General features: G+C 34.3%; 2 protein-coding genes across 5 annotated transcripts; one reads left to right on the top strand and one right to left on the bottom strand.

The window, feature by feature from the left end:
- The first annotated feature begins 8 nt into the window (after nucleotides 1-8).
- Nucleotides 9-3,668, top strand: LOC128179000 (centrin-3). Its single transcript, XM_052846461.1, has 6 exons — nucleotides 9-134; nucleotides 1,430-1,565; nucleotides 2,025-2,139; nucleotides 2,356-2,470; nucleotides 2,560-2,636; nucleotides 2,977-3,668. The coding sequence occupies exons 1-6, from the start codon at nucleotides 118-120 to the stop codon at nucleotides 3,018-3,020; spliced, it is 504 nt and encodes a 167-aa protein (XP_052702421.1). The 5' UTR covers nucleotides 9-117; the 3' UTR covers nucleotides 3,021-3,668.
- Nucleotides 3,609-12,529, bottom strand: LOC128178998 (uncharacterized). Of its 4 annotated transcripts, none has more exons than XM_052846455.1 (12): nucleotides 12,500-12,529; nucleotides 11,692-11,758; nucleotides 6,283-6,504; nucleotides 5,802-5,922; nucleotides 5,572-5,688; nucleotides 5,392-5,471; nucleotides 5,125-5,296; nucleotides 4,898-4,980; nucleotides 4,591-4,807; nucleotides 4,422-4,504; nucleotides 4,172-4,318; nucleotides 3,609-4,085 (listed from the first exon to the last, which is right to left on the bottom strand). In XM_052846455.1, the coding sequence occupies exons 1-12, from the start codon at nucleotides 12,512-12,514 to the stop codon at nucleotides 3,892-3,894; spliced, it is 1,518 nt and encodes a 505-aa protein (XP_052702415.1). In that variant the 5' UTR covers nucleotides 12,515-12,529; the 3' UTR covers nucleotides 3,609-3,891. The 4 variants fall into 4 exon arrangements, with proteins under 4 accessions (XP_052702415.1, XP_052702416.1, XP_052702418.1 ...); XM_052846456.1 differs by lacking the exons at nucleotides 11,692-11,758; nucleotides 12,500-12,529 and adding exons at nucleotides 6,741-6,807; nucleotides 7,548-7,652; XM_052846458.1 differs by lacking the exons at nucleotides 11,692-11,758; nucleotides 12,500-12,529 and adding exons at nucleotides 6,741-6,807; nucleotides 7,044-7,500.
- Between the last annotated feature and the right edge of the window lie 890 nt (nucleotides 12,530-13,419).

Genomic DNA, 13,419 nt, shown 5'->3' with positions numbered 1-13,419 from the left:
TTGTACTACCATGTTGTTTACGAAACTAAAGGAAAACATTGAAAGCGGCTATTCAAACGAAACAAGTTTCTACTCGACGAAAGTTCCGAAAGGGAAAAATATCATACTTTTGCAGAAATGAGCTTAGCTCTTCGGTAAGTGACTTTTATGAATTAAATTTATCAATGTTAGTTTACTTGAAGCTTTTGATCATTGTGATGCGGTGTCCGACCCGTTTCTTTTGATGATTGACAGTGCCCGAACAATGTGCATTGTGCAAGGTATTATGCAGAGAAACATTAATGTTGTTACGTTACATTCATAGGCTTTACATGAACACATTATTAAGGGTGCCAGAATATGTGATACCCAACTGACTGTCACAATACAAGATCTGACAGGAAACCTCATTACAAACCATTAGTAAACCAAATTGATGTCATTCTTTGATTTGTACTGACCAAAGACCAGTTCTCGCCGAAAACCATTTCTCTCCAGTGCATTTTTACTTCATTTTATCAATGGTAAATATGTATGAAAAATGGCAAACAATGCACTGTCTATAGATAGTACTTGGCAGGTATTAGTCTTAATTTGGTATATAGACTTGACTTCACAAAGACAACTGATACATTACCATCTCACCTGTGTACTGGCGAGAAATGGTCCTCGGCGAGAACTGGTCGCACGCCAGTAGGCTATGCCTGTACACTTTTTAAAAGAGATTACCATCTCTCCAACAAATCCATCTGTTATGAATTGATACACTATAAGAAGGATTAAGATCTTAATCCTTTAAACATTCATAGAGGTTCTGTTGTCCAGTGAAAATGTCCAACTCCAACAGAACAATGTTTTCTCAAAAAGTTGGTATAGGATTTATAAGAAATGTACAATACATGTTGAAGAAATGCAATCCTATTAAGCAATCCAATGCTGTTGGCTTAGGAGATGTCTCAAGCATGTAGGAGTTATAGGTATAGGTAAGATATCTTCAATGCAAACCAACATTGAGTATGCCTCATGGTAACCGTATCAGCAAATCTAATCAACATCCACAAAGGCCACAAGATCAGTTGGATACTGAAGAAGGAACCTTAAAATCTGCAAAACTTTTCTGCAACACATCAAGAGCCAGGCATATTCACTATTTATTAATAAGTATAGTTTTGGTAAACTTTTTGATTATGCATCATTGATGACTCGTCTCGGATCCTTACCACCGACAATTGATCAAACTGCTGTATGATGTCAAACACAGAGCAGCACGGCTGAAAAACTCTGAAATCAATATTAAGATGATATTGTAATTCACCTTATATCGTATTAATGATATATGTACATGTACATTCTTTGAGAATATGAACTAATCGAAATTATTAACTTTTTTCAAAGTGATCTAGTTCTAAAATGATAAGTGATTATTAACACATCTTAATGTGTATTGCAGTGCAGAGTTTGCCTTGGACAAGAGCAAGAAGAAGAAAAAAAGAGAATTGGCAGATGAACAGAAGCAGGAGATTAAGGAGGCCTTTGATTTGTTTGACACAGACAAAGACAGAGCTATTGACTATCATGAACTAAAGGTAAAGACATTAGGAGATCAAATTCTTGATCAATACTGTTATTTTCGTCCCATCTTTTTTCGCTTTTCTACACTTGCAAATGATTTTGTCCTGTCTTGAATTGCCCAGACGATGAAATATATGATAGTTTCTTTTTCTAATGAACACAATAACTTAAGAATTGTTTGGAATTTGCCAAGTTTAAAATTCACCCAATAACAAGGATGGCAAAAGGGGCCAAAATAAAATGGGGGCAACTATTTCTCTGCATACAGTATATAATCGACAATCATTTTGGTTTCAGTTTATTATTTGCAACCAGTTTGTACAAAATTCAATCCAGTTCATTCTAAAACTTTTCATGAAATTTATGTAAAGCATCTCACTCTTAAACATTAAGTGCATTTTTGATAGAAGAATCTATAACCTGGCAATGATCTTGGTAACAAGATATACAAATTCAGTGCTTTTGTGAATCAGGTAGCAATGAGGGCTCTCGGCTTTGATGTAAAGAAGGCAGATGTGTTGAAAATTCTTAGAGACTATGACAGGGAAGGAACAGGAAAGATTTCTTTTGAAGATTTCAATGAAGTCAGTAAGTATATGTCTAGGGATAATTTTTTTAATGCAAGGAAGGGAGTGAAAATGAGAAGAAAACTGTTATCTTGCACTCCTACATGTTTTATAAATTGTATTACAAATAGTGCCCCATTTTAGAGTTTTTTACATTCAACATGTTTAATTCAAGGTCAGTGTATATTTTTTTTCCATATCTTTCTTTTCTCATTTGTTTACCTTCTTTTGTTCACAGTGACTGACATGATGCTGGAGAGAGATCCGCAGGAAGAAATCCTGAAAGCCTTTAAATTATTTGACGATGACACTTCAGGAAAAATAAGTCTTCGGAATTTACGACGGGTAGCTAGGTAAGTAGAATGGTTATTTATTGGTGTACATGTATAATTTCACTTGTTTTTGGACATGTTTTCTGTATTTTATATTTTGTTGTTTACAGAGAACTTGGTGAAAATATGACAGATGAGGAGTTGCGTGCTATGATTGATGAATTTGACAGGGATGGGGATGGTGAAAGTAAGTGTCTATAATATTGAAAAAACTCAAATAATGAAATTCAATTAATGATGAAAGTGTTGCTTTATATACTAGTTTTTTCCCAACAAGTGTAATTTTTGCATTTTGAATTTAAAAAAAAAAGTTCATTTTTATCTATAACATTATTTTTTTACCATTCTTGAATTGATGATTTTAGGATTAATATAAAACAATTTTTTTAGCAGTTGAAATAAAACTGTAAAATTTAGCAAAATATAGTACTTCGCAAAAATCCAATTAATATAAGTTACATGCATTTATTTATAACCTATATACATGTAGTATTATATTAAAACAAAATTATGTTTTCCTGTAACAGTCAATGAAGATGAGTTTATTGCCATCATGACAGGAGATACATGAATGATTCAACCTCAAAGTGACACCAGTGTAGTTTTGTTTTCCTTTTACCTTCCACTTTTTCCTCAGTTCCTTTTGGGAGAGTGCTAGCAACTAGACAAAAACTTAAGTTATATAACTTCTTATATCTGAAAGAATATTACATCTGAGTGAAAGATGAGAATATGTAAAGTAAGGTGTAAAACCAGGTTGAAGAGGACCAAATCATTGCTGATCTCTAAAGCTGTTGTCATGAAAGTTTGATTGATTGTATAAGCTTGTATGTGAATGTTGTCAGTGTGTTGTCTTGTTGTCCTATCTTGTTTTGTGTGATGTTTTCTGTGATGATGCTGTTTTGTTTAGAAAGAAATGTGATCATTATTTGTTAGTTTGATAAATATGTACTGTACTGAAAAAGTTCAGTATTCAGTAGGTACTGCCTAATTATCTCTACTTAATATTCAAATTCACTGTTTACTGTTAGTACTTTTCAGAGAAGTACATACTGTACTTAATGTAATTTTGCCCAGATGAATGAATGCTTCATTATTTTCTTTTAATCTAGAAGAAATAAATGCATGTTCAAATTCAGAAAAGAGATCAAAGATTGCATATTTTTATACTGCCATACTTTATTATATATATACACAATAAAGAATACATGAATACAAATTATTTTGATGTGATTTATGATAAATGTATGAAAATGAGGAGTTATGTATAAAGTTCATAACTACAATTTGTTCTTAACTCAGTAATATCAGTGTTATTAAAAATCCATTAAATTGAAAACTATGTTGCATTATGTAGCACTTCAATCTACTGGTTTGAGATGCTTTTTTGTCTATTATTGAATTTTTTGTTCATCCTTTCTCATGCTCCAGTTAGTTCAGATCTAGGCACGATATGAAGCATTAGAACTAAATCTATCATATATTTCTTGATCTGTAGAAAGTCTCTGATTCTGTTGCAAGGCATATTGAGAATTAGGGCGTGCTCCATGCATACCATAAACACCATTTTGGTGCCCTGACCAGGATTGTCTTTGATGATACATGCTTGGCGGGTTAGGGTCATGGTAAACTGGTTCTGTAATGTATCAATACACAGAATTGAAAAAAAAGTATTTACGTATCCATGAGAAGAAATTCTATATTTCTGAGTAAAATATTGACCATTAAAAGTAGTCTCGGTTGTATTTTCCCTGATTATCAACACTTTCCCACTGTTTGCCATGAGATCATTATCATCTGTGATTTCATGAGTTTCATCATTTTCCAAAGTAACCACGATAGGAGTGCGAAGTCCAAGGGCTTTTGAGGCTGAAAAATATACATACAGTATTTGTGAAAATATTTCCATTTTAATTAGAAAGTTTGCAATAAGGTATACATTATGTTATGTTGTCATGAACACAAAACTTGCCTTTGATATGAAGGTCTACAACATTTTCTGCAAATACTACTTTTTTCATACTTCGATCGTTTGACCAAACTTTGAACATGCCCCTGCAATAAATTTGTTTCTCATAAATCAAATAAAAAGCCAAAAATCATTGACACCACTTTTTCATAAAGAGTTCAACGATACATACATTTCAAATTGATCACTTGTACTGTTTGGAGAAGATGATATATCCGCAGACGATGGAAAACTGATCAAGCCACGAGGAGATCCTCTCCACGCATGCTCAGCGCCAAGAAGCATGAGTGTTTTAGTGGAGCACGAACAGAGTATCCTGTCAGTATCTATGAGAGTACCATCTTCCTCCAGACAAACTGACATCACGGAGTAACCCAAGCTGGCGGATCCTAAATTTAAGATACTTTGTATTTTCGCACTAGACGATTTCTTGTAACCATTATGAAAGTTTTTGTATACTAGTATTTAATGGCAAATACCTTGATATTTTAGGTCTTTAATACTGTCTGCTAGGATCAACTTTCTGACCTTTCTATCGTAAGAATACACTTCGAATGTTAACCTGCACAATATTTGAAAAGATGGCGAACATGAATATTACAGTATTCAATCATTTGTACCTTTTTAATGTCTATGATATTATTTGCACCCGTTTAATTAAAAAAATTAAGGCATTGCACTCATGGTATCTTAGAATAGCACTTGCCTGTTGACATGATTGTCATAGAGACCAACCTCTGGTTGCCAAACCTCATTGTCACCAAGCAACAACATTATTTTTCCAGCGCATGCTCTGAGCGTCTCATCCGAATCTATCTGTGTCCCATCTTCCTCCATCACCAGTCGCACATTGCCTTGACAACCAAAGTCTGAACCAGCTGCATAATTTGAAAAATATAAAATTGTGATACGATGGATCTTGTCTTGCACAGTTTTAGACTTCAATACGTCTTGATGCAAACTAAATTATTACCTTTGGCAAGGAGCTCTTGTAATGTATCAGCGTAGAAAAACTTTTTCCTTGTTCTTTTACACGTCCATACTTTGTGAAGACTGCAATATTACGAAGACTTAATTTATTGATTTAGCATCAAATAATTGTCTATATGACTTCGGTCAAAACATCTTGAGAAGTCTCTGCATAGGTGTATACCTTAAGTCTAGATCTATAGAAGCCATTTTTCGACCATCCAGACGTTCTCCATTTGGACCCAGGGTGTGGGAACCAAACCGCTTCATCCTTCTCATCTCTTCTTTTTTCTTCTCAGATCTACATTTATAAAATTAATGAGTCGGATATTAATACCTTTAGTACCTCGTACAGTCGGCTGAACACTGGCTTATATAGAATGAAATATAACCTTGACCCGGGTGACCCCTGACCTGAGTTTGGACCTGTAGCAGACGACTGACACGATGACTGTAACCACAATGATCAGCACCGCCCCACCCCCAAGTCCCCCACCAATGTACTCCCATTTATGGTCTTTTGGCGGAGGTTTCTCTAAAAAAGGAACACAAGAGGAAAATTATTTTGTTTTATTTTTAAAAAATACAGTTCAAGCTTATGAGTTGGCTCACTGAATGTTTTTAAAGCATCTGACCAGTGTAATATTCGTTTGTATCATATTGATTTTATAAGAATATGATTTTTCAACACTGTTTTTTTTTCACCAATTTGATAAAATTATAGAATATTTTATATTTTAAAAGGGATCAATAGACATAACAACATAATGAATCTATAATAAAAACAACAGCGAAACCACCATTCTCCCTAACTAAAAAAATATTAATTCAACACATGCTAACAATGTTTGTCACCACATTTCGAGAGATCTGCACTAAATAAAGGTACACATACGGATACAATTTCCTGGAAGGGGTGGGCTCCACTTTTTCTCCTTACAGACTGATTGTGTGGAACCGTTCACCATATAATCATCGGTCAGACAGGAGATCTTGGCCTTGAACTTGCCGTCGTTACAGCTGTAGGAAACTATAGGGGTAACAATGGTCTTACCGCTTACCAAACCAGAGACCTTGTTCTTATCAACTTCCACAGGACACGGGTTGGTCTTGCAATCTTGGAAAAAAGGGCCCAAAGGTTATGATAAAATTAAAAATACTAATTCAAGAAATTGTTCCAATGAAACGTTCAATACTCAACATTATTCTGATACCGGCAAAATTACAGACCAATTATGATACTAGTTAATGGTAACCAAAATATTATCCGAAAAAGTCAATTCAAAGAAAATTAATTATGAATTGTTTAGTAAAGATTTTGATTCCTGTGAAAAACATGGGACTAATACTTACTTTCAGAAATACGAACTGCCAGCATGAACATTAACAATAAGCCCACTCTAATCATTTTCCAAGGTGTCTGAAACAATTCAGTCTTACAAAATAATATACTTGAATTAGACATTATATGTCATATTCATATGTACATGTAAATAGAATCAACAAATTAAAATAAGCGTTTGAAATACTTGTTTTTGTTTAATATTTTTATAAGCAATTTTTGTACCATGCTTTTAGCTTTATTTTTGTTTTCATTTAGATTAATATTAAAAGATTCATTTACACAGTATAAAATGCAAATTGTTGAATTCATACTTTTGAAGACTGAAATCGTTAAATATTCCCGTCGCAGTACACTGGTGATCCCCCACTCATACTTTGATTGTTAAGAGAGACACCGTTATTGTTTTTGAAAAAAGAAAACATAGAATAGGTAGTGTTCAATGCACCGCCTTGTATTAAGCCAATATTTCTTAAAACGCTTGTTTGACCTTTGTAAGTAGAGCTTAATTTCACACTTATTGATTAATTGATTTCAATAAGAACTTGTTTAACGTCGGTTCTCTTATTCACATTTCAGTAGTGCCTTTGTTTGGGAGAGATAATGTTGTTCGAGATAAGCTAAATGGTTCACCGAGATATCTTACAAGTGCCCTTATTACCGAATCGGAGGTACTTATGGCATATAACGTAAAAAGAAAAACTTTTTGAAATAATCTAATAATATACCAAAAAATATGAGAAACTCAGATTTAATTTTCTGTACATGCATGAGATTAAAAGCAGACTAAATTATTATACCTTATTGTAAAACCTTACCGTTTGTACAACTTTCCCTTTGTAAAATAAATTTAAGACATGTACTACAACTGTAACGTTATCTGAGCGTTAGAACATTGGACGACGATAATCAAAGGACTGCTGGTTCAACCACGGCGGGGGCACGTCAATCAGGGCCTCTATCACAACAACACGGAAGAAGAGGGGGACCCACTGTTATCTGTAAATAATGATACTGAGAGTGTTACGGCGTCTGAGTTTTTGTACGTTTTTTTTCAGATAAAATTCAAGAGTGTCGTGGTAAATAGTAAATGCGTATCCGAAAGGCTCGGTATTTTCTACAAGTCGATCATCCTCTGGTCAGTAAGTTTCGCTAATTTCAGGATTTTTGTCAATTTCCTATCTTTAAAGGTGTCTATTATTCTGATGATTTCTGAAAGGATCTCCCACGTTAACAATTAATGACCAATTATTGTTCTGTATCTTTTTCCAGGATTTTATATTTGATCATATCTTAAAATTTCAGATTTTCAGAACTTTTCCTCAGAGCACAGAACCATTGAACAGCAAAAGTCTGATCGTTCTATGCCAATGTATTTTGGATATCAGAGTATTTCCTTCATAACACACATATGACATTCTTTCCAGTACTGTGCACCTGTAAACAGTTGGTACTGCATGATTTTTTAAATTTTTTATTTGCAACTGTTTATACAAATTCAAACAAAAGTATGCTAAACTACATCGTCGGATACCCACGGGTGATCGCGTCTTTTACTTATCACAAGTAAAAGACGCGATCACCCGTGGGTATCCGACGGTGGCTAAACTACTGAGTTAGAACCATTTTAACAAGACCATGGACTTTGGGTATTTGTGTCAAACAGCAATGTGACGTACGCCTGTCTTTTTCATTGCTAGCCACTCAGCCATGGCTCTTTGAAACAAGATTTGTCTGGCTTTTGAACTAAAACTATACAATCTGTGTATATTTCACTTGATATCGCGTCATTTTTAACTTGTTTTGCCGCAAGAAATAGATAGTTACTTCCAACTGAAAGTCCAAGGTCTTGTTAATATGGTTCTATTCGAACAAATATTATTTGATATTATTTTATTTTCACCTACAACATCTGAATTTTGTGCGGAAGCATTCTCATGCAGTGTAGATTCATCCCTAGGGTAGAGTGGTGCAACAATGTGGGGTCAAACTTTTACATGGGAACATATAGAGTAATCTTTAAAATCGTCTTTTCAGAAACTAATTTGCCAGAAAAGCTGAAACTTGGGTGAAAGCACCTTCAGGTCGGGTAGATTCAAGTTTGTTCAAATCATGACCCGCAGGGGTAATGTGGGGCAACCAATGAGGGTCGAATTTTTACAAAGGAATATATAGAATAAATCTTTTAAAATCTTCTTCTCAGAAACTAAACAGCCAGAAAAGCTGAAACTTGTGTGGGAGCATCCTCAGGAATATGGTAGACTCAAGGTTTTTAAAATCATAATCCCTTAGCGTAGGATGGGGTAACAACGTGGGAGGAGGCAAAATTTTACATAGGAATATATAGAGGAAACATCTTCCTCTAAAAACCATTTCACTTGGAAAGCTGTAACTTTTGTGAAATCAACCTCAGATAAATTCAGATTTGGTCAGATTTGTTCAAATCAAAATCTTGAAGAGTCGAGTAGGACCACATTGGGGATCCAATTATACAAAGGAAAACATTTTAATTATTCACCAAAAACTGAAATGTTATAATATATGGTTTTATTATATACAAGCATTTTGACATCATGCTGATTTTTAAAATTGTTTAGACCTCGGCCCCTTGACGATACTCAGACCTCACAAGGGATTGAAAGTTTAATGTGGGTTTATATCCAATACATAAACAATTGTTTAAGATCTTTTGGAGAACTGCAATGCTCAACATGTGATATGACTTTAAAATTATGATCCTGTTATAAATGGACTTGATTATAAACATAAGAATACTAAACGGGTAAATGGATTTTTATTTATACAGGATCTACATGCTACATGTTTCACAATAATTGTCAAGATATTTTGTATTATGAATCCATAACGCTGACTTTATCATGCTATTTTTGCTCAGGTGAGCAATGTGGCCTATAGGCCTCTAGTTTCTTCCGCTCCATCCTTCTCATCTCTTCTTTTCTCATCAGATCTACAATTGTAAAATAAATGAATTATAGAATTTAGTACAGTCGTTTGAAAATTGGTATATATCGAATTAATGAAGAATCACCTTGACCTCTGGCCTGACTTTGGACCTGTAGCAGACGACCGACACGATGACTATAACCACGATGATCACCACCGCCCCACCCCCTAGTCCCCCGCCAATGTACTCCCATTTATGGTCCTTTGGCAGAGGTTTGGCAACAAAAAAGGAACATAAGAACATTAAAACATTAGAGGGAAAAAAGTTTGTTTTTTTATTTTCAAAAATACAGTTCAAGCATATGAGTTAATTAGCTTTTTGAATGATACAAAAACATCTGACCAATGTAATATTCGTTTATACCATATTGATCTTATAAGAATATGATCAACGCTGTTTTTTTTCCATTTTTCATCAATTTGATAAAATTATAAAATATTCAATATAATCTAAGTGATCAATAGACCTAGGCAACAAAATGAATCTTATAAGAAAAACAACGGCGAAACCACCATTTCCCCTTCCGAATAATTTTATTATTAAATTTAAAACACGCTAACGATGTTTGTCACCACATCTTGCAAAGTAAAGGTAAACATGCCGATACAATTCCCAGGTAAGGGTGGGCTCCACTTTGTCCCATCACAGACTGATTGTGTGGAACCGTTCACCATATAATCATCGGTCAGACAGGAAATCTCGGCCTTGAACTTGGCGTCGTTACAGATGTAGGAAACTATAGGGGTAACAATGGTCTTACCGCTTACCAAACCAGAGACCTTGTTCTTATCAACTTCCACAGGACATGGGTTGGTCTGGCAGGTCCAAAGTTTATGGTAAAATACAAGGGTTGTCCCAAAATAGAGCAGACAGGTGGCGTTATTCAGTTAATCGAAGACACAGGAAGATGAACTTTGTGCCACAAAGGGTTCAAGCAATTTGCATTTTAAAATGTTTTAAAATCAGATATTGTTTGACATTTAATAAGTGAAATGAATTATGTTAGATCAAAAATTTTGTGACAAGTCGAGGTGTTTACTCGTAATAAAATGACGACGTCAGCGTTTAAGACGACGCAACAGTAACCGATTAAAGTACGTAAAGGCCTTGAAATAAACCTTGAGCGGCTTTCGATTAGAAATGCGTTTTATGAATAAGTAGTTATAAATATTGAAAATATTTGGACGAATATGATGCCATAAGTGGAAAAAAGAAACCCCGACCGATAGATATGAACGTCAAAACGCTGAACGACACATTGCGGTAAGACGGACGGTGGACAACAAGTAATACAGGCTAAGTTTGGAGTCGTCCGATCGTTAATACTTAGAAAATATTTTTTAAAAAATCAAAACTAGAACTGTATGTTGAATGTGCACTCAGGAAACATGTTCAAAGAAAATATTTTTTCCAGAGATCTTCGGAAATAAAACTTAAATGTTATCGTAAACGATGTGGGGGGTTTAGCAACAACGTAATGACTGGAAATTTTCGATGTCGCACATTGCGCCGCCTGCATGGCAAAACTTGCTGTTACTAATTATTCATTTTCTCAAGAAATAAATAAAGAACAGATTTGAATTTTTCAGTATTGTTCGCCAATGGGTCATTGAAGAAAGCCTAACGAAATTCGGTAAACAAATTGTAAGTTATGTGTCCTGTCTACGCTATTTTGGGACAACCCTCGTAAAAATACTTTCAAGGAATTGTTCCAATGAAACGTTCAATACATCAACATTATTCTGATACTAGCGACATCACGGACAAATTATGATAAATGGTAACCAAAATATCAGTCTGATTACAATCAGATCTTCGATGCTCCCGTAACGATCCTTGTAACGACATATCATTAAAACGGGAGCATCGAGGATCTGATTTTAATCAGGTTGCCAAAATATTATCAGAATGGTCAATTCAAAGAAAATTAATTATGTATTGTTTATTTAAAACTGTGATTCCTATGAAAATCATGGGACAAATACTATAGTACTTACTTTCAGAAATACGAAATGCCAGCATGAACATTAATAATAAACTCACTCTAATCATTTTCCAAGGTGTCTGAAATAATTTAGTCATACAATTTGATATTTGCATTAGACATTATGTCATATTCATATGTACATGTAAATAGAATCAACAAATTAAAATAATCATTTAAATTACATGTTTTTGATTATTTATTTTTATTGGCAATTTGTGAACCATGCTTTTTAACTTTATTTTCGTTTTCATTTATAGTAATACTGTAAGATTCATTAATACAACATAAAATGCAAATTGTTTAAATCGTATTTTTGAAGGCTGAAATGTTAAATATTTCTGACGCAATATACTGGTGACCTCCAAAATCCTACTTTGATTATTAAGAGAGAAACATTTAATGTTTTTTATTTAACAAGAAAACATAGAAAACAGTGCACCACCTTGTATTAAGCCAAAATTTCTTAAAAACGCGCTCGGTTGACCTTTGTCAGTAAAGCTTAATTTCACACTAATTGGATTAATTGATTTCATTAAGAATTTGTTTTAGAGGTTGAGGTTGAGCCAGTCAAATCTCTTATTCCTATTTCAGTGTCTTTGTTTGGGAGAGATACTGTTGTTAAAGATAAGCTGTATGGTTGAACGATATCTTATTATTGCCCTTAATACCGAATTGAAGGTACTTATGACATATAATGAAAAAAAGATTTTGAAAATAATCATATATACCAACAAAGGTGAAACTCAAATTTAATTTCCTGTACATGAGATTAAGAGCAGACTAACTTATTATACCTTATTGTAAAACCTTAAACTTACCTTTTTGCACAACATATATGCATACAGATTTAAAACATGTACTACAACTATAACGTTATCTGAGCTGGCGACTTCGATTAGTAATCGAGGACGCACTCGAGCTACTCGAGTTGCAATCGAATGATTGTAGTTCCTACTTATATTTCGTCATATGACCTCATGAACTCTACCCTCGCTAACCAAGCACTCGCTCCACCGTCACCAAAATTTGAAATCCCTCAACTCATTCCTCAACTCAAATCCTTTAAAGAATAGTGCATAAATTTGAGGTCAAACCTTAGATTTGAGGCTGAGTATTGACTTGAGGAAAGGTGGTGACGGCGGGGTGGTTTAGCCACGCTGGGGCACGTCAATCAGAGTCGCTACATTGTATCAAGGAAAAACGGGGCACGGCCGTAGCACACCCCTTTTGCAGATGAGGCGGTATAAAACTACGAGTATAGTTATCGTTTCGAACAAGAAATTACCGTATGGAAACTAGTTCTAGAGAAAAGCAATAAATAACCCCGAGAACAAACTTATAAAGTAAAAAAAAATAAAAACAATTTTAAAAAAAAGTTATTAAAAATAATAAATCATCAGTGCCGATCAGACATTACACAGAAGGAACAGCTGATTCTCTCTATATGTTAAGATTACCACAGTAACTACAACTACTTGAAATTCTAAGGTACTTGCAAGTCAGTGCATCCACAACTTTCTTCTCTGTGTCTATCCAGTGAAGATTAATGTCAATAACCACTACGTGTCTTCTTATTTGTGAACATGAGGTTGAAATGTTCAGTCTCGTCGGACTCTTTGATTTATTTTTGTCTGTATGGTGGAACGGTGGTTGCTTTTGCGAGGGTCACTTGTTTCTCAACCCTATTATTTTGATCAAACCTTACAGCTGATGAGATATACGCAGTTGTCTGTGCGAC

The sequence above is a fragment of the Crassostrea angulata genome, chromosome 3 (genome assembly GCF_025612915.1).
Source record: "Crassostrea angulata isolate pt1a10 chromosome 3, ASM2561291v2, whole genome shotgun sequence".
Lineage (NCBI taxonomy): Eukaryota > Metazoa > Mollusca > Bivalvia > Ostreida > Ostreidae > Magallana > Magallana angulata.
This window is presented reverse-complemented; position numbering and strand designations above follow the sequence as displayed.